Genomic DNA, 21527 nt, shown 5'->3' on the forward strand with positions numbered 1-21527 from the left:
ACTGCTCCAGTAGCTCTGTTTCACAGAAGTCCACTGGAAACAAACGCAAAGCACTCATGAAAAGACTATAAAGAATTGCCTGCTGGGGTTGCCCCCAAGATGAGAGGGCAGTAGAACATATAGTATGATGGTTCCCAACCTTTTCTGTTCCCCACACTCCCTGAAAAATGCTTAATTTATGTTCGCACCCCCTACAAAAGTAGCAGAACATTTGAACATGAAGAAGTCAAAGACAAAATTCTAATTTTTGCACCACAAACTGAACCTCATACAGTACTGTGGATGAACAAATTGAACTTTTTTTAAATAACAGTGCATTAAATTCAGTTTAAAATTCCATGCATAAAATTCAGTTGTGGTGAACCGTGAAGCATCCTTCTTTGTCAGAGCCCTGGCAGTTCAGAACACCTGATATACTATGACCAAGAAGCAGCTTTTCAGACAATGGGTTTCAAAGTACAGAGCTAACTTGATAATGTAGGAAGCAGGACATGCACAAATGGGCATTAACTGGGGTTAATTGTGCAGTGAATTCCTTCTATACTGTCTTGTCTTGGTTTGAGTATGCCATTTTGTTGACCTCACTGCTCACTAAATCTACTGTTGACAATATTAATGTTCAGCATGAAAGTCAATGCAGCCCACATGTTAAGTTTGGGCACTGGATGTGCTCAGAGTATCTGAGACTCCAGAAGTTTCCCAAAATAAAGTCTTATCCTTCAAATGAGAATTCTCCTTATTCTTTTTGTTTTGTTTCTTTCATTATTTTCTTTCCACAAAACACAATTATGGCATTAGTGTATTAAATGCTGGAACTGTAAGGATATTACTGTAGTTTCTGGAGAAGACAGAAAGGACCATGAAACTCAGAACTCACTTAATGGTTTCTGTGCTCCAATCTCATTTATTCAGAGCGTCTGCTGTTTCATAACCTTGACACATGATATATGCCCATGATCCAGGGACTGACCCCAATGTTTCATAAGTACTACATAAATCTGTAGACAGGCTAGGGTAGCTTTCCTTAACCTGGTCCTCTTCAGATGCTTTGTACTTCAACTTTCATCAGCTCTAATCAACATTGCGAGTGGTCAGGAATTCTGAGAATTCTATTTCAAAACATCTGGAGGGCACACACTGGAAAATACTTGATTAGGACACAAAATAAGTAGTAAAATACAGGGTTTGTAGAATTCAGGAGAGTAGTGTTTTCTGCATCAGGCTTTCATACCTAGAATATTATATATTCTAGGCATGTCATGAGCGGAGCTGGCTGGAGCCAGGGGTCAGACTAGATGACCTGGGAGACCCCTTCTGACTCTCTGTTTCTATGTTTCTATTAGATCACTTTTTAGAACTTTTAGAACTTTTTTTCTTAATGACTGTAGTTCAGATCCGATATGTATTTGTGAAGCTTCTGGTTCTGAAGATATTAGAATATACCCATTATCTTTCTTTCATTGAAAAATAACTTATGCTGGAGTTACATAACAGTTTAATGCCAGTAACAACTAGCAAACATTGTTTGTGAGCTCTGCTTACCTAGTTTTATTTTTATATACTAATAGACTTGGGTTTGTAAATTCGGAGCCTTTGGGTCTTGGAGAGTTCCCTGATTTGGCAATGGGCTAAAGCCAACCTCTGTTTTCCCATGTATAAGTGGTAGGAAAGATTAACTTCTGCAGTTTCTTTCCACCTTCCTGTGAGATGTGGCAGTGCAATGTGAGGTGAATGTGGCTGTGTGGCAAGCCGCCTTGAATTTTACTTTACCATATTCCTCAAGTCTGGAAATGAAAAAGTTGTATTAAGTGTTACATGTCATATGCGTATAATTGAACAGGCAGTAGCATGGACAGTAAAAAAACCCCCAAAACCCTATTGTTTTTGTTTTTTAAATGGCAATTCATGCCACAATGGTTAATTTGGACCACTCTTTGGTTATTTGGCCGTTTTCCTACTAAATTTGATTTGTGATGGAGAGACTAGAAGCATAAGGCTACACATTGCAATGTTATATATAAAGGCTTTTTAGCTGTTCTAGACATCAACTCCCATCAACCCTATCACAATGACTTTTAGTCTAAAACATCCAAAGGGCAACAGTTTGGGAAAGGCTGATGTACATGTTTACTCAGAAATAAATTCCATTAAGATTTGTAGAGTTTAATTCTAAGTAAGTGTAGAATTGCAGCCTAAGTCGAGCAAATACACCTCTGACATGACAAGTTGATTAATGATAGGATATCAATAATCTTCCTTGATTTACTTCCAGAATGGAAAGCAGTGTCAGGTAGCATTAACTTTACAGTACTGAAATAATACTGATAATCTGATAGAATTTGATAAACTGAAATAATCCTGACAAGGCTGAGGTCCTGGTAATGGGTGGTTTTTCAGATTGGATGGAGAGGATTCAACCTGTTCTAGATGGGGTTGGACTGTCTTGAAGGAGCAATTTCATAGTTTCTGGCTGCTGCTTGAGCCATCTGTGTCATTTGAGGCCTTGGTGGCTTTGGTGGCTACAAGCTTCCTCTGGTGGCTCAGCTATGCCCCTATCAGTAATCTATGTCCTGGTAATCTCTAAATTAGATTACTGCAATACATTCTACATAGGACTTACCTTGAAGGCTGTTTGGAAGCGACAGCTTGTGTAAATTTGGCAGCCAGATTAATAACAGAGACCAGATATTTATTATTTATTTATTAAAACATTTAGTACCTGTCAATTCTGGCCTGCTTGCATTGGCTGCCTGTATGCTTCCAAACCCAATTCAAGGAGTTGATTTTAACTTGTATGATACATGGCTTGGGGCTGCAGTATTTGACAGAATGCCTCTCCCAAGTATTGCCAAGATCTGGGGCCTGCCTCTGAATGCCACCTCTGAGGGAGCCTCCATTGGTACCAACAAGACGAAAGGCCTTTTTAGTGGTTGTTCCCCCAGTTGTGAGTTCCCCACTTGTGAAGAAAGGGCCAGTCCCTCTCACACTGCAAACTGTTCAGGGGGGATCATCTTCAGATGTTAAACAGGAGGAGGAGGAGGAAGAACAAGGGTGTGGGGGCAAAACCTTTGAAGCTCCAACTTTCTAGTGACGTTTTTCAGACCAAAGCATAAAAATCGGACTGTTTTGGAAGGTGAGAAAGGGTTTTCAGCAGGGGAGAGGGGCATATAGAAGACCCAGTCCTTGATACAACTTCATCATTTGTGCTGTTGTACAGCAGCAAGAGCCACCCCCAGGGTGGAGCTCAGAGCGTTCCTGAAAGGAAAGAGACTGGGGGAATTTTTCACTTTGGATTCAAGCTGTTTCGAGCTGGTCCCTTTTTCCTTCTGGTTCTAAAACGCAAACCAGTGAGGTACTGTTCTTTTATGGAGACCACAGATAATGAGATGTAAATAGCCTTCTACCAAACCTGAAAAGAGAAGCCTCTGCTCATGTAATGAGTTGAATTCAAATTGGAAACTTCCTCTTGGTCCCTCCCTTTCATGCTCTACACCACTGAGGCCTGCTGGGTGCCAACCTTACTGACTTTTTGGCACTAGCTTAAGACTTCTCTACTGCAGGGCATTTAATAAGCTTACTGGAGCTTTGTTAGCTGCCTAAACAGGTCATAAGATTTACTTTATTTAGATGTTTTATGTGTGTTTAAAATGTGGTTTTAAATTTTGAATGGTAGCCTTTTAAATATTATTTTAATGTTGTTTGTATTTTATACTGTATTTGTATGTGTTGCTGTGTCATGCCCAAAGTACTTCAGCTTTTTTGGGTGCCAGGGGAATAGAAATTAAATACTGTAATATGACCATACAGGCTACTGTGTGTCAGTGCCATCCATATTAGACCTAATCAGGCTTCTCTAGTATTCGTAACTAGGCTGTCTTATTAGGCATACTCTTTAGGCTACATTATTAGACATAAATATAAAAAAACCACAATCAGTCTAGTAGAGAGGCATTATCTACAGTCCTAAGCTCGCTTGCTTGGAAATAAATACACCAATTCCAAAGTTAAAGTGTATTTAGTATTAGTGTGCCAAATATCCAGTTAATGTTATAATATAAATGTGCTGGTTTAAAATACTGGGATTTATTCATCCCCACTCAGAAGAGAAGCTAGAGTTGTTTTAATTAGAATCAATGTACTAACACAACATTTGAGTCTAATATTGAGATAGTTAGGCAATTCTTTCCACCTGGTGTTAAAATAGACCAAATTTTAACATTGTTATTTTTGTCATATTAGAGGATTTTTTTTCCATTTTTGCACCAAGTATTTATTTTCCATTGAAGTTTACTGTGCTTGTTGTAACCCCTGTAATTCTAAAACAAGGATATCCTAGTTCCCTAACATGAAGATGGTTTGTGTGTGGGTGGGGGGGGACAGCATGAAAAACCACTGAGGCAACCAGTAAACATTTGGGGCATTGGCCTACTTCATCACAGACTGTGGTAGTAAATTGTTTGACAGACTTAGGTTTTGTTGGGAATATTTTAACTGACCATGGCTTAACTGTCCTGTGCTGTGAAGTAAAGATAGAGCTAAGCCACCTATATATTTCTATATGTGTTGCAAGCACATACACACTACTAGGTGCAATTCACATGTTTTATTATGCTGTGGAAGTTATACATCAGAGGAAAGTTATTGTTTTAGTCTAGAATTCCACATTTCCCATTTTAAATTGGCCATTGGCTATTATAAAATTGCACATGTATGTTTACTCTCAGAACTTACATACATGTGTAAATATGTGCTCATCCTCTTGCATGTACAGATCTAGAGCTATGTAGATGTGTGCATGCTAACATACTCTTTTAATTTAACAGATGTATGCATTCTTAAATGCACAGTTCTCAATTACGTGTGCAGGTACAGGGGATGTATCTTGCATCCTTCAGTAGACAGTAATAAAATAAACCACTCATTTGACCAATAGCTTGCCCAAGTTTCATGAACTAATTACATCATATACTGGTAATTAAAGTCTAGGCTGTGATCCTGCCCCTTTTTAATTGACCCCTGTACTCATTCTTTATCTCAGATCCAATATATTTGGAGTAATAATATGGGCCTTTCTTTAATGATGATGTCGTAATAATAAGTTATGTTTTGTTGTCAACTCCCATTCATGAACTTGTATATAATATAATTACTATATATACTATACTACAGTATAGTGTAGTACTATAGTATAATATAGTGTATAGTATAATAGTTGAAAACAATTCTCATGCAAAGAAAATGTTTATTAGATATAAACTTGCTCAGTAGCTCAATTTGGTAGTAAGCTCAAAAGCCCTTCTTAGTAGTTCTTCTGTTGATACTGTGGCTGATGGCAAAATATGAAATATTCATTACTGTTGTGAAAAGTTCTTATATTTTGTGGGGAAAAGTTTATTGTCTGGTTCTGGCTTATTTCTGATGCTCTTAATTCAGTAATCTGTGTTGTCTTGCCAACAAGATTTTGTGTTTGTTTATCTCTCAGGTAAGCGCAGAGCACTGAAGTTGAATTTTGCAAATCCACCTTTCAAATCCACAGCACGATTTACTCTGAACCCTGGAGTTCCTTTTCAGAATCCACACATGTGAGTATAACACCAGAAGTTCCACCAGATGGAACCATTCTGAAGTATAAATATAAAGCATTTCCTTTTGTCTCATACGTGTTGCAGACAGTTAAAAAAACACACACATATCCTGTAGTCCAGATTGAGATGTAGGATGTTCTGTTTACATAACTTTATATTTGGAATTTAGAAGAACAATAAGCTATTCTGTCTACAGTGTTAAATTGAGACTTCTGCTTTGAACTGTGCATGAAAAACTGCCATTTGCTGGTAAGTCACGCCCCCCTTATGGCTAATCTTATTCACTGATGAAGTTGATCAATGCTTGCTACTGTCAGGATGGCTAAGTTCTTGCTCCCTCATATACTTGTAAAAGATATATTTAAGGCATTTTAGTTCTAAAATTGAAATGATTTTTTAAACAAACTGACAAAATACATGATGTAGAGAATTCTTAGAACTTGAAACATTTCCCAGGCAGCCTTCTGTGTTATGGACAGCCTTCTATACAAATCCAGGGTTATATGGATTATAGAGTAGTTGTACACTTAGTATGACTATCAAAATGTAAGTTTTGTGTTCTCAGATCCACCAATCTGGATTGATGAGTGGCCTCTCAGGCTGTAAGTGTAGTAAAATCAGCAGCAATTAATGTCCCCTTGTACCAATATCAGACATTCAGCTAGTGAAGATCTTTAGAGCTTGTACCTATTGTTCTCTCAGGTGTTTGTATTTCCTCTAGGCAATGTTTCCCTGTGTTGTACAGCATAGGAAGCTTTTGTTTTGCTGTATATGCCACTACTTTATTCATGTCTCAGAGCTATCTATTTCCTATGAATATATTAGTTTTGCCCCTTCTTTTAGAAGTACTTCCTTGTTTTGATTCAGCATGGATTCAAGTAATGATTGAAAGATATTGGAAAGCATTCCTACTTCTTATACAGTCAGTTCTGAAAGAGATAAAATCCAGACATTTCAAATAGACATTCTTACAAAACGTGTAAGTTTTGCATCCAAAAAAGAAAGAGCAAGGTTTCATCTGCTGAGCTCTGGCATGTAGCATAGTCCCACCCTTCAAAAAATGCCATGCAATTTTTGAAGGCAAAAGACTTACCCCCTGTATTAGAGTAATTGAACTGTCTAGACTCAGTCTTTTCATATTAGCTGCACTCCTTCTTTTGCTCTACAGTAGCTTTTCACAGTTTTCTTCCTTTGGTTTTTACTCTTTGGTGAATTTCTCCTTCATGAGAATAATTCTTAGTAAATTGACACATCACTTACTTCTAGTGGCTTTCTTGATTAGTATTATTTTTTCATCTAGTGACTTGAAATTTCTGTAGATGGTAGCAGCTCTTGTTTGACGGTTTCATACATCAAATCATAAATCTTTCAATTTCAGGCTCATCAACCTGCTGGCAATGCCCCTTTTCACTTAAGGCAATTTTGGTAAAGAACAGCGCGTGGGAGAGATTTTGTATTGAGGATTTGGGATTGTTCTAGGTCATGCACTATCTAGTACAGAAGTTAAATGCATCATATATTTGATGTGAAAAACTCAAGGATACAAGATACAGAATCAGTATCCCATTCAGGTAGTCCATGAGAGGATTTCAGCTTGTATGATGCAAGTTGCATTGGGTAATTATTCTGAAATGGGAAATAACCATTTCCCCACCCTTTTCTGAATTACTTCCTTTGAAAAATTTAGGCTACAGTCCTATATCCACTTACCTGGGAATAAGCCCCACTGAACACAGTGGATTTACTTCTGCATAGACATGCACAAAATTGCACTGAAGCCTTCATTTGCTTCATTTGCTTTGCTCTTCGTTAATATTTGTGTATAGTGGATTTTGTGTTTTTCATATCTATAAAGAGGTCTTATGTGGTATATAAAAGTTTTACTAGGACGTATTAACATTGTTTTATCACTTTCATAACACTTGGATAGAGTTGGATATTTAGGTTATTTTGCTACCTGCTATGGAAGTTCTTTTGTACTATGCCGGAGGCAACTCATTGTTAGAGTCCAATTCTTACTGATTTTCAGATTCTCTTTGCACAGATGATTACTATTATTGATTCTAAATTCAAGTGCAGCTTAAAGGCAGCTAAACAAATAGATGTTGTGATTGTGTTTGTCATTCCATTCATCTAGTTGAGCAAAACTGAAAGTTTAGAGGAGAAAGTTTCTTTTACAAGTTAAGCTTTTGGGTTTTGCATTTGCTGTTTTGGAGGCCTTGTTATACAGTTTTTCTCCTAAACATTTGAAATATTGGACGATTTGCTTGATCTCTATGTCCTTGAAAACAATCTAAAGAAAAGTAAATATTGATAAGTGTGTTCCCCACAAAAATGAACTACTCTTTAGGTTGACAGGTTGCAGGGTGCAGTGATGGATTTTTCAGATTTATTACATGAAAGATAAGGAAAGGAGTTCCTCTGTTTTAGAATAGAAAGTGAAATTTGTGTTATTTTCTGAATTTGGCTTATTGGAGAAAAGCAACTGAAGAAGGAAATTTCTATAAAGTATAGTTAGCTTTGAAAGGGGATAAGTACATGCACCACACATATATATGGAAGAACAGGTTTTACCATCATCCTATATTGTTTTCTCTTGAGTTTGTGGTCTGCCACTTAGTTCAGTGTGAGACTGCTGAATTTGTGCAGCAATTTTGTGTAAATCAGGCGTAATGTTTTATATAAAACTCTGTGTTAGTTTGACCAACTCCAAGATAAAGAATATTCATGCCCTGCTGTATCCACTTGCTTTTTCTTCCGCTACCTTGGTTAGCAGTAGGAGAATTATTTCTTTGTGTTATAAAAGTTATTTCATGTGTTGCTGACTCTGGACTTAAAATGCTATACCTTAGGACCAGTATGTTTTTATTGGTTCTAGAATTCCAACTGCACAAATTCATATTTACTAGTTACTCTGCTTTAACATTTTTATAATATGATCATGATTCTCTTACCTAAGCATTATCATGAGCTTGAGTTAGCTCTCCTGCATTAGTAGCTATGTAGAAACTCAAGTATATCTTTCTTTTAGCTGCACAGTTTGGAGTGAGAGATGTAGCCTGTAATCAGTATGATAGTACCTTAGCATTGGTAGTTTCACAGTGGAATCTTAACACAGATACAACTTTCAAAATATCAGGGTTCACCTAAATTCTTTGTTTGGACAGGATGGTGTTTTGTATACTTCCATCTCTTCTATTATTCCTCTGGCTTCACTTCTTTAGATACAGAATTACAGTCAGCCTTTTTGAAGGTTTCTGAAAGCTTTCAAATGTGTAGATTAATATACAGTTTCCATTATCTGATTTTTGCATAGTTTTAAATGAAATAAATAGCAATATATATCATCTGGAGACCCTGATACCTACACTGGTACAACTGTTGTGTGTTTGTGACATAAAGCCAACTCTCCCTCCTCTGGTGCACCTGTGTAGAGGTACTGCAGCATGTTACAGTGATTCATATTGAACTTGGAAATAGTACTCAACAACTATAATTCTTACTCTAGTGCTTTCCTGCCAATTTGCAAAAGATTGGGCTTAAGGCTCCAGCACACGGGCACAACTTAGTCTCATCTCAACACAGCAGTAGGCATGCTTGTGTCCTACTATACCACAGGTATCTTGCACAATGGTTGCTAGAGAGCCAGGGAAATATGTACATGATGTTCATGAAAATAAGGGACCAGGTATAGGGGTTTCCCACACTGGCTGCGCCTTGTTTACTGAGGTATAGCTACTGTAGTTAAGTGGTTTTCTGAGTTATGGCATCTATTAGATCACAGGTTTGATGACATTTGTTCAAAGCAAGTATCACTTAAAACATACAAACATACACTTTCAAGCTGACTAGCATCTTGTTGCATTTATGTTTGATCAGAAAGAATTATTATTGAACACTGCCAGTTCCTCTTAAGTCTTTTACCTTTCCGTTTTCTTGCTAAGCACAAATTGACAAAAATGAAGGAAAGGGGAAGTTGTCACCAGAAAACTTGGAATTGCATTGATCCCAATGAGCAGTGTTTCTTCTTGTATAAAGTTTCTCAGTTTATCTTCAGCTACATAATTGTTTAGAATATTCCAGTTCAATAAATCCATTACATAGGTGTTATTTTAGTCTATTGGCCAAGTTAATTTAGATTTCAAAGTCCTCAGAGGAGTAAGATTCAAAATGTGATGGAAATGAGTAAAAACTAGAGGAATTGAGGATGTTAGAGGAATTTTTAGATAGTTGACATTGCCTTAGATCTGAATGGGTTTTGCATGTTGAGAATCTAAGCAAAGGAGATTGCAGTAACTAAGCCATATCTAGTAGAAAGTAGCATTAACCTTGGGAAGCACTGGTTGTTTTTGATTCTGCTTATGTGGAATAGATGAAGAAGTACTCCTTAGAATTTCTGTGTTATCCCACTTGTGAATTCTGTGCTTGTGTAGAACATTATCAAAATATTCTAGACCTCTCTCCAGAAGATTGTTCCTTTGGGAGAAGTTTGAAACTAATTTTGCACATGTATCAAGGATGGAATTGAATACCTTCCCATAGTTCTCTTGGCTGAGGATCAGGATTGAGAAATTAAGTAAAATCTTCCATTCCACAGTGTTCATGCAATATATTACCAATCTGTAACTGCAGGAAAAGAAGCAATTGCATTAAAATTCTTGACAAGAATTGTGAAATTACTATATTGAGCTGCAGCCTTTCTGTATGTTAGGCATTGCAGTTGTTATATTTCACAGTATAGGAGAATATGGATTGCCAGAATGAATTCACTATTTGATAACTGATAAGATTATCTCCAGTATCTTATATAATCATCCTTAGAATATCAGTCATTGGAATTTCAATCGTAATGCTTTTGAATGCATGCTACTTTAGGAACTGTACAACTCTGCTAGTTGTATAGGGTATTATGTCTATCCGTCTATCTTACTGTAGTGGTCTTAGGTTTATCTTTGAGCAAGATGCCCTCAGGACTGTTATCTATCCTTCTTCTTGAATTTGCCAGAAAGTATTATTGCTTCCCATTTTCTGCATCATGTTAGAGATCTCTGTATGAGTGACAGATCAGAATTGACTTCTCCTATTCTGACTTTGCAGCCTTTGACTGGATTTTCTTTTGCAGGGTAAGGGGCAGGGGAAAAGAAAACTTCTAAGAAACATAGCAGAGAAGCATAATAGTAGATATCTCTCTGTGCCTGGTTAACAAAAAAGTGAAACTAACATGCCCCCTTTTCATTTTATCTGGATATTTTGCTTATTTTAGTGTAAACATATCTAATCCTTTTCCCTGGTTTGTCATACCCTCTGCATTAAAAGGGTATTTTTTGTTAGGAATAGAGTTAGGAGATTTCTTACCTGGAAATATTTGTGAAAGGTTCGGATCCAGAAACTCTTTAATTGTTCTTCAAGTAATTGCTGAGTGGACAATGAAAGCTAGCTCTAGATCTTCCAGTTGCTCAGGGAAGAATTCAGTTTACTCCACCGTAGGAAATTGGGTAATAGCTATCATTTCTGATTGGTGGATCCAAGACACAAGCACTAGTTTTCAGGTAAGAAATTTTCCTTTATCAAAACCACATAATGAAGCAGCATGGTGGTAATTAATGTAACAAATTGTGCCACGAAAGGCAATTGACTCAGTTTGGTTTAGCTAGTAATTTAACTGTAGGTAGTTCATACATTAAGTGAAAAACAGCACCTGAAATCCAGGTTTAGATGCATCTTCTATATGGGTTTGCTTGGAAAGGAATCCCACTGATTTCATTGGGGTTTATGTCCAATTAAGGTTGCTTCAGATTGTAGACTTCCACTGCTTTAATTCAATGCATTGACAAAGCTTTTAAATTTACTTTTCCACTTACTTTCTTTTTAGTTTCCAACAAGCAGGGTTGTCAGCTAGACCTCAGCAAGGAACTAAAGTATGCTCATATTGTCTATTATCCAAAAAGTAGTCTGTCTTCTTGATGACTATGTGTGTATGTGTTATTGTGTTATGTGATAACAGCACTGTGTTTTCCTGTCATTTTTGCAACTCTTTTCCTGGCTGAAGTGATACTCAAGCAACAATGGGTAGTAATCACATTGCCCCGTTCACTTTCAAAAGGAGAGAAGCGGAGATGATCGTGAAACTTTCCAGCAGGCTACAGTAAGCGTAACTGTCTGTTAGCCCCATTTTCAAGTATTTTTGTAATAACCAGAAAAAAGTCATCAACACCATTCTAGTACCTTGCAGAAATTTGTGATAATATGAGAGATTTAATATGTTTGTAAATTTATTAAATACTTTCTTAATATAGTTCGTTATTTTATAACATGAAATTCACTGCTTTATTTATATCTGTACTTTCCAGTGTTTTGTCCTTACTGACTATCATTGGCTGTAGAAAAAAACAACAACAACAGAATATTTCTGAAATACTAATACCAACCTTCCTAAGATGGGTTGGTGTTAGCTTAGAAAGATCTCGCTTCTTTTTAAAACAAACAATTTAGGTCAAGAATGGTTTTCCTCAGAAGATAAGGTTAAGGCAGATTGTAAACTGCTTTTTTTGAATCTCAAAACTCCTTCATTTTGGGAATCCTGTTCACTTTCAGGGTTAAGCAGTAACCATGGTAGATGACATGATGTCATGCAAGTCACAAGGTAGGACTTGCATGAAAAATAGGGTGCATACAGGTAACTGTTGTGGTGCACATAGGAGTAGAAAAGAAAATTGTGTGTGTGTGTGTCCCTGGCATCTCAGTGTTATAATAAGGGCCTTGGCCAGCCACATGTAATACTTGGTAGTAAGATACCCAATCACTGCATAAGTCATTTAAGTTTAAGTCCTGTGCATGTTTAGATAGAAGTTGACTGGGGCATGCTAGGAGATTTAATCATTTTTTTGGGTCTGTATAGACCTGTGCATTCTTTTTTAAAGGCACAATCCTATGCAAGGTTAGACAGAAAAACGACTAAACATCTCATTTAACAATGACTAAACATGATAATTACATTTGATAAAGTTAGACAAAAATGATTGCTGTACAATTAGCACAGACACCCCTCGTGCACACACGCACACACATATACCTAGACTAACAACCCCCAAAACAAATGAATATTTTAATTTTATATTTGTTTCAGCTGTAAAATTATTTCAAGGTAGGAGGGGAAAGGGGATGGATTCCTGTGTATGTGTGAAAACCTTCCAAAAGCCAGAAACATGCCTAGAAATCATTGGTGTACTGAGTTAAATTTCTGTGAATCAGCCCTCTTGTGGGATGCCACTTTCACCTGTAGTTTCTAAATCATATTCAATGTAGTATTCTATTGTTAGTGAAAATTGTAACTTCCAAAATTTCATGATTTGTTTTATATTTGCTAGTGAGCCTCTAGCAACCAAGAGCACAGAAGAGTTTGGAACTGATCAAATTACTAGGAGGTAATCCAAAAAAAGTTGACTTAAGGGCATAATCCTGTACATGTTTAGACAAAATAAACTCCAGCAACTATGTTTGCCTTGGTATGCTGGTAGTTGTAGGACTTCTGTTCTTCTTGAACAAGTCTTGTTTTAGAGTTGTACCCTAGAGGTTAACCCTAATGTTAAGAATGAGGCAGCACAAATTCTATAAATATCCGCCCAAAATTATTGAGTGATAGGGCACATCCAGAAATTTTGAATCAGGTATATATCAATCACCATGCATTAAGCACCTGACAGTCTATGTACTGCTGAAATAGAAACAGTTTCCAATGAATAAGCCTGTCATAAATTTTAGATACTGAGGCAATCAATTTAAGGGTTGTCATGCATTGTGATTGTGTAAGTGTTTGTTGTTTTACTGTATCCACTTAATTTAAATAATACAGATTGGGTTTGAGAACTTCTCAAACACATTTCCATAATATTACTCTTGGTCTTGAGAGCAATAATACTGTTCTGAAAAGATCACATTTTTGCATGGATTCTGAGGTATCCAGTGCATTCTGATGCACCTAGATTAATGAGACATTCAATATTGTACTTACCCAGATTTGAACCTAATACTTCTGATCCCAAGAATGCAAGTAATTATGCTAGTTCCTTGTTTATCAACCCAGGAGAGTAGAGATCCAGTATCTGTCCAGTACCTCATACTTGCTAACCAGGAAACAATTTAACCCATAACTTAGATAAATTGAACCCAGCCTCAGCTGTTGTTTTTTAATGTCTTATTTTAGATTTGACTTTATTCCCCATACCATGTTCCAATAGTAAAACTTATGATTTAAATATTTTTGCATGGCAAGAGTTTGTACATACTTTAGAATATACATAAGCCTGAGGATAAAATTCATTGTAAAATGACAACTTCGTCCCACAAAATTATTAAGATTCTGTACCATTCCATAGATTTATTCCATTACTCCATGTGACACAAAAACTTCCTACACTGGTTAACCCTGTAAAACAAGTTCCACTTGATGGCCGAGAAGCAGCAGCACACTGCTGAACTCAGTACCCAGCGTCAGGCTCAGTTCTCTCCAATCTGTCCATGAAAATCTTCACATTTATTCATAGGCATAGCTACTCCCTTTCAGGTTTTTCCCCCTGCAAACATTCATGCCACTGTGTTGAAATCCAGGAATGGGGTTAGTAGTATACTTGATGCTGGAGTGGGATCATCCCAAGCCAATGGCTTATATTTCATTTGTTTCTTAATGTTTGCTTTGAAAAGTGGTTGTAGTGTATAGTGCTCATTCAAATAGTTTGAAGCAGATTTTTTTGTCCCTCAGTTTTTCTGCGTCAGTGTGAGGTAGCTGTAGCATTATGTATGTTATTTACCAGTGTATCTGCTGCTGTAGCTGTTATACCAGTATTGAAATAACGATAAATAAGGGTAAGAATGCAAAGGAGGCCTAGTAGTAGATAAATAGGATTTAGGAGTGCAGGATTTTAATCATGCTGGAGCAAGAATCCTACTTATTACTTTGGTGACTGGGAAAGAAACATTATCACTGTAAAATATTTTCTGTGGCTTTTCAGTTGCTGGTAATTCCACCCCTCCCCCTGTCCTTTTTTTCTGTCCTACTATAAAATGTGGCAAATGTTTTAGTAATATAAGCAGTTGCAACCATTATAAGAACTGCTAAGTTTCAAACTCCTTGGCACTCTTGACTCATCCCCGCCCCCTTAGCATGAAGGCCTTAAGAATGTTCTTTTGTTTTGGATTTGACTAAATGTTCCATTGTTTGTTGCAAAGTGTACTGCAGTAATCACAGTGTATATGCAGCTTTTCTATAAACTTGGAAAGAATTCAAACTTGCTTCTTTTACTGCCTGTGAAATTGGAGAATTCCTGTATTTACAATTGTTTTCCACATCCAGTTCACTTGCCCAATGCTTAAAAATAACATAGCCCTGTATTATCTTCATACTGTGCTATTGCACTGCTCTGAAATCCACTGCATTGTTCGACTGCATTGTGCATAGGAGGCCAGATGCTTTGGAGTGTGGGCTTTGTTTCCCATCTGGCATTGTTTTAAAGTTTTACTGCTACTCAGAGACCTTCTAGATAAGGGGCAGGCAGAAGGTAGATGTGGATCTTCAAGAGTGCCTTGCAGTAGATTGACAAAAGATTTTTTATTTCCCTTTCTTTAGTAATAGTAGAAACACTCTAGAACTGTTCAGATGATCACAGTGGCTTATTTCCCCCACCATGGATGCTGCTCATGTTCTGGGGGGATGTGCATAATATCCCCACAAGCACAGCTTTCCATGGTGCTCAGACCGGCAAAGATGGCTAGTTGCTGTGGTTAAGCTACCCCAAAGCCCTGCAAGGAGCCATTTTCACCAGGTTTGCACAACATAGGAAAGCTACACATGGTAATTATGCAAATTCCCCCGTGGCATGCAGAAGGCATGCATGCTGGAATAAACGAGCCACTGTTTTTTATTTCCCCCTCTTTAATCTTCTGAACAGACTTGTGACTTCCCTCTTACCCTAAATTATACTGCTGAAAGCTTGGGATAACTTAGAATGAATTTTTGTGTGGAAGTTTTATGAGTTCCATTTAGTTATGTTAAACAAACAAATTTCTGAGTTCATAGTTCTTTAATTCTCAGTGTGCGTCTTTTGCATCAGGTTCTAGTAAAGAACAAAGTGGATTCCACAACCCTGAACTCTGCTCACCCCTGCATCTTACTCATTAGGACCATTTCTACATAATGCCTCAATTGGTGACAGTAAGAGGAAAACAAGAAGCATTAACAAAAGGTACTTCTGATGAGTGGATATAGAGCTATTGTTGTGGTGTTGACATGACAGTAGCTCTTTCTCCCAATCCAGTACTGTTAGTCTGTGTGAAATAGTAGTGATCAGAACTATGATCGTGCCCTAACACAAGGTTTCTGGTGCCGATCAGTTGCAGATGTATTTACACAGGACCCCTGTTTTCCTTGGTGTCCCAAACACAGCATATTAAGGTTTTCATCCTTAGAAATGGTTGGGCTTTTACCTTTGGGGCTGCCAATCTGTTGTACTCCACTTCAAGTTATGTTTAAATTATCCTTTCCTACACTTGTCCCCTCTGGATGTTTTTGTCTTCAAATCTCATCAGCTCTAGCCAGTGCACTGATAGACAGACATGTTGGGAGCTATAGTTTAAAATATTTGGAACACACCATGTTTGGGAAGGCTGGATGAAATAATTGCTTGATGTCCTATATGCTTTAGGCCTATCTTGGTAACTAGCATGGTACTGGCTCTGCAAGTCATCCAGTACCAAAATTGTATGTCCCTGTAATTTGTCCACATTCTACTTTATTAATTTGAAGATGTTGAAGATGTTTATAAGATGCACTACCCATACAGAAACACAAAACAAAGAAGGAAAGAATGCCAGAAATAATAGGTATGCTGGTAATATTAGAAAGTTGCTCTAAAGCATGCAAGCTATTTATGAACCTAGTCAAGTCATCTGTGAAGAGAGAAGTCTTCAAGGTATGCTTAGCCAGTGCTGATGGGGCAAGGCATAATTCCATTGGAAGGATGTTTTGCTCCAGCAAATGGTAAGATTAAACATACCAATTCCACATCAGTTCCAATTCCATGAGTCAGAAATTTAAAATAATAGGCAGGCCAAACACTTGCTAAAAAACCACAACCCTTCATAAGATGAAGAAATCAACAAGGAAAAGCAATGCAGACCAACCTTGAGAAGGAATTCTACAGTTCAGTTGTGATCATAGAGGAAGTACCCTCCCATGTGTCTCAGGATATACAGAGTAGCTTCCTTGGTTATTCTTACTTGCCAGTTAAGAGACTTCCTTTGAGTGATCCTGGAACCAAAAAAAAGTATCCAATTCTTACAATGTTTATTTATTTAAAAGTAGTAACTAGCACCCTGACCTGAGCTGAAAAATGGACAGGAAGCCAGTGTGCTTGAACCAGTTCCAGACCAAACTTCCGCTGTCACATGGAACTGGCTGAAGTTTCTGCACAATTTTTAAAGACAGACCCATTGCTCATTGTTATACTGTGCTTAGACCTGCTTTCTCTAGGAATGGGTACAACTAGTGAGTAGGGACAGGCAGCTCAGCAGTTAGACAACTAATCCTGTCTTGATTAAGTTTCATTACCAGTCTCAGCCTTTTGACAGCCTCTCTGGATTAAAATAAATATGAGAGAGGGAGTCAGGACCTGTCAGCATTCTGATGGCACCATATTTCAGATCTCTACTAGTGGATTCTTAAAGCTGGTAAGAAGAACAAGGGACAGTGTCTGCCTTGTTGACCAGCAGTTCCCTAGCATCATCTTATGAAGCTGTCTTTCTAGGAAAGATCAGAGTCATTACCAACAGTAGCTACCAAGTCCCATCCCAATCAGGCAGTGTAGAAGAATACCAGTATGATATCAAAAGCCACTAGGAGGTCCAACAGCTTTGTTTTTCTCATATCTAGCTCCCCATGTAGATCATCAGTCAGGACACCCAAGGTTTCTTCCTTCTGATAAAAAGGGCCTGAAACAGAAAAAAACAAGTGCCATGGCCAATATAAAGAAATGAAACAAAAAGTCAAGCCAATGTAAACCAGAAAATTGTGTTAACTAGTTCTAGTTTATCTAACTGTTAACTAACTGTGTTAACTATTGTTAACTAGTTTTCAGTATTGTAAGATACTTTCCAATCTATTTTGATGCTGCCATTCTCAGGGTAAATGGCCCATGCAGCATTTTCTTAGACACACAAATGCTACCTTCCATCTACAATTTGGCAAGAGCAACTGTGCATCTTAGTAAAGTGAAGAACCTTGCCTGAAAATGGACTGACTCGTCAAATATTGTACAATATGCTGGGATTCAAACAGAGCCTCTTGATCTCCTTTCATTCATTTATTTAGAAAAATGTGTATACTTTACATTTAAGATTACAAGCATGGGGGTAACATGTAAAATCAAAATACAATGATATTTAAAAAACATAACAATCAGATTGTTGCAGGTTGGTGTCAATTGACTTTGGGAGCAAGGGGAGGAACTGTTGAGCTGGACTAGGCCCTTTGTTCTCTTCCCACATTCCTGCTTGCTCTCCTCTTCTTTTCCATGTGACATTTGGTGGAAAATTGCTCAATGGGTGGAGAGGGAACAGCCTAGCTGGAGCTGGCTTTGTTTTCCATCTTGTTTGCCCCCTTTGCTTTCCTGCTCCTTCCTACAGTGTTGGTGGTAAATGACCCAGGGGCGGGGAAGGGACAGTCCAACTGGAGCAGGTTTAAGTTTTCCTCTGCCTCTCTCACTCTTCAGCTGTTGCCTTAATGGAACTTAATAATTTTTCTTCCGTTGACCAATCCTCTACTGGCTACTCACAACTAGGAACCATAAGGGTTAAAGTCAGGATCAGTCCTATCCACAATCTCAGGCTGTCCAGATTTGAAAAGTATCCATAGTAACAGGACAATCAGCTACCAAAGGAACATTCATTGAATTAGCACTAAATATAGTAGAGTGAAGTTAGAGTGAAGGCAACTGGTTATCTGCATAGTGGTCACAAAAAACCAAAAACAAAACACAGATTACCTCTTTTCCTAGGCCAGTATGTCTCATTCTTCACATTACTTGGAACAGGTGCTCTGGATTACAAATTAGTGGTGAAAAAATAAGATTTCTTTCTCATCACTGCCATGGAGTAAGCCCAGACATGGACTATAGCTCATGCTTGGTTGTACTCCCTTCCTGCTCCTAATAGTCAAAAATCATTCTGATTTATTTTTAATGTCATCAATGTATATTAATTTGTAATGTTATCCAGTCAGGATCAGTCCTATCCACAATCTCAGGCTGTCCAGATTTGAAAAGTATCCATAGTAACAGGACAATCAGCTACCAAAGGAACATTCATTGAATTAGCACTAAATATAGTAGAGTGAAGTTAGAGTGAAGGCAACTGGTTATCTGCATAGTGGTCACAAAAAACCAAAAACAAAACACAGATTACCTCTTTTCCTAGGCCAGTATGTCTCATTCTTCACATTACTTGGAACAGGTGCTCTGGATTACAAATTAGTGGTGAAAAAATAAGATTTCTTTCTCATCACTGCCATGGAGTAAGCCCAGACATGGACTATAGCTCATGCTTGGTTGTACTCCCTTCCTGCTCCTAATAGTCAAAAATCATTCTGATTTATTTTTAATGTCATCAATGTATATTAATTTGTAATGTTATCCAAACCATATTTATTTAGAAATACTTTCTAGTAAGTTAGTGAGTCTTACTCTTAAGTGTACTTAGGTTTGATTTGTAGGCAAAGATGATTGGCTGTTTAGTTGGCTGGCTGTTGCTTTCATGGGCTAGCAGAATGTAATTTATCGAACCATTTGAGCAGTTCATACATTACTTCTGTCAAAAGGACTTATTCACCCAAGGAGCCCTACATTGCTGCAGCAATCACAGCAAAAAGATAGTGCACATTAGATTCTCTGTTACTAAGTGCCAGACCCTAAAGAGGGATTTGTGTTAATGTGCAATGGCACTGTGACATAAACCTTGATTGGTGGATAAAATCCTGATTCACACGCACTTTGAATACCTTTTTGATTCCTTCATTCATATAATGTTCTGTACAAAGGAAGTAGTTTTGTATATGTAGTAATCAAGTAGGATTTGTTAAATCGAGCCAAACTATCATTTTGCCTGGGTATATGAATAGATGAATGAGAAGAATCACAAAGATAAAAATATGGTAATTCCAGTCAAACTTGGTGATGTGTGAATCCTGAAAAATTTTGGAAATATTGTATAATATTTAGTGGTAAAATGTTAGTGGTAAGCTAATTTGTTGCAGGGACTGCAGGTGGCACAGTGGTTTAAATCGCTGGGCTGGTTGATGAAAAGGTCGCTGGTTCGAATCTGCAGAACGGGGTGAGCTCCCGTTGCTCCATCCCAGCTCCTGCCAGCCTTGCTGTTCAAAAGTATGCAAATGCAAGTAGATAAAAAGGTGCCACTTCGGTGGGCAGGTAACAGGGTTCCGTGCACCTCGGTGTTTAGTCATGCTGGCCACATGACCACGGAGACTGTCTGCGGACAAACACTGGCTCCCTTTGCTAGGAAACGGAGATGAGCACCGCCCCCTAGAGTCAGGCATGACTGGACTTAATGTCAAGGGGAAACCTTTACCTTTAATTTGTTGCAACATACCTGCAAATTAACCGTGCATTAAATGACTGGCCACTATTCCATGTTGTGATGACATCAGTATTTCTGTCATCAAAATTCTTTGATTCTTCAGTATTGTAGGATTATCAACTCAGGAAATGCGTCTTTTTATGACCAAGATCTGTATTTAGCTGCTGAGGGCAATTTGTAGGGCATCAGTGTTCCTGCCTGTGGAGCTGTGACTCCGGTAACTGAGAGGTCTTTTTCTTTCTCACCCGAGATACCTTCTAAAATATCTTCATATTGCTGATGATCTCAAATTAAACTGTATTGAATTCCTAGTGATAGTGTGATGCTATTTCCAAGAAAAATTAGCAGTTGTAAATAGCAAGGATTGATAGAATTTTATTCTTTCATCTCATTTTCCCTCAATGTTTTGATTACTTCCCTATTTCTTTTCTTTTTTACTAAGATTTTGTAGAAAGGTCATTTGTTTTGAAAATATAGGTGTTTATTTAGTTAAACAGGCAAGCACTGAAATGCTGAAGGAGATGCTGAAAAATATTGCTTCTTTCCTTTTGTTGCATTGTGCTATCTCTATATCTATCCTAAAGAGTTTGAATCTGTATTAGGTATGGAATACTGAGAAGGGGAAAATCCAGAGAAAGGGAGAGAGGTACTTAAGCATTTACAGGGTGTTCATAGTTCAGCATTATATAAATGTCCCGTCTTCTTCTGATATCTTTAAGTGCGTTAACTTTCATTGCAATCCATAGTTGGACACTATAATAGGCAGTGGTTTCCAGGACTGGTTTGCAAGTAAAGCAATAGCTTTTGAAAACCGTAGTTTTATTTAGATGTAATAGCAAACTGGTTTGTCATTTGTGCAAGTAGATGAAAGAGTACATGATCCTGAGGCCTGGCATTGTGTTTGAACAGAGCAAGTGTCTAGGCACCAAATGCCCCAGACCAGTTCTCCCTCTCACCCACAATGATGAAATTTGACAGGCTCTTAGTTCTGTGTTGTTTGTGAATGGGTGGGAGTATTTCAGAAATGTAAACTCTGAAGCACTTTCAAATTGAGAGCTTGGGACTTAGAGTTTACCAGTCTAATCTAAAACCTGTTTTGTTGGAACTAAATACTGAGTTCCACACTTTGGCTTTTATGAAATAAAATTAACTTTCTAGTCTGATGACGTGGAATAACAGTAGGAAAATATGGTCAAGAAATGCTACAGATTTTAACATTTGTCTTGAGACTGATTCTTGGGAAATAAAAGAAGAAGAAAAATGGATGTGTTTCTTCAAGTTAAAGCCCCTTACTGGGAAAAA

General features: G+C 37.6%; 1 protein-coding gene across 8 annotated transcripts in view; it reads left to right on the forward strand.

Moving 5' to 3' along the window:
* The window catches only part of MAP2K4 (mitogen-activated protein kinase kinase 4), a 63811-nt gene that overhangs the window by 13073 nt on the left and 29211 nt on the right, over positions 1 to 21527 (forward strand). For 4 of the 8 annotated variants that reach the window (XM_044453739.1, XM_044453741.1, XM_044453743.1 and 1 more), the window contains 3 exons: positions 5483 to 5582; positions 11635 to 11730; positions 12953 to 13009. In XM_044453739.1, coding sequence (XP_044309674.1) covers positions 5483 to 5582; positions 11635 to 11730; positions 12953 to 13009 — 253 coding nt within the window. Of the gene's footprint in view, positions 1 to 5482; positions 5583 to 11634; positions 11731 to 12179; positions 12229 to 12952; positions 13010 to 21527 lie in introns of those variants that run through there. The other 4 variants (XM_044453744.1, XM_044453745.1, XM_044453747.1 and 1 more) reach the window with 3 other exon arrangements.

Source organism: Varanus komodoensis, unplaced genomic scaffold (genome assembly GCF_004798865.1).
Source record: "Varanus komodoensis strain SLA01 unplaced genomic scaffold, ASM479886v1 scaffold7_1, whole genome shotgun sequence".
NCBI classification, from domain to species: domain Eukaryota; kingdom Metazoa; phylum Chordata; class Lepidosauria; order Squamata; family Varanidae; genus Varanus; species Varanus komodoensis.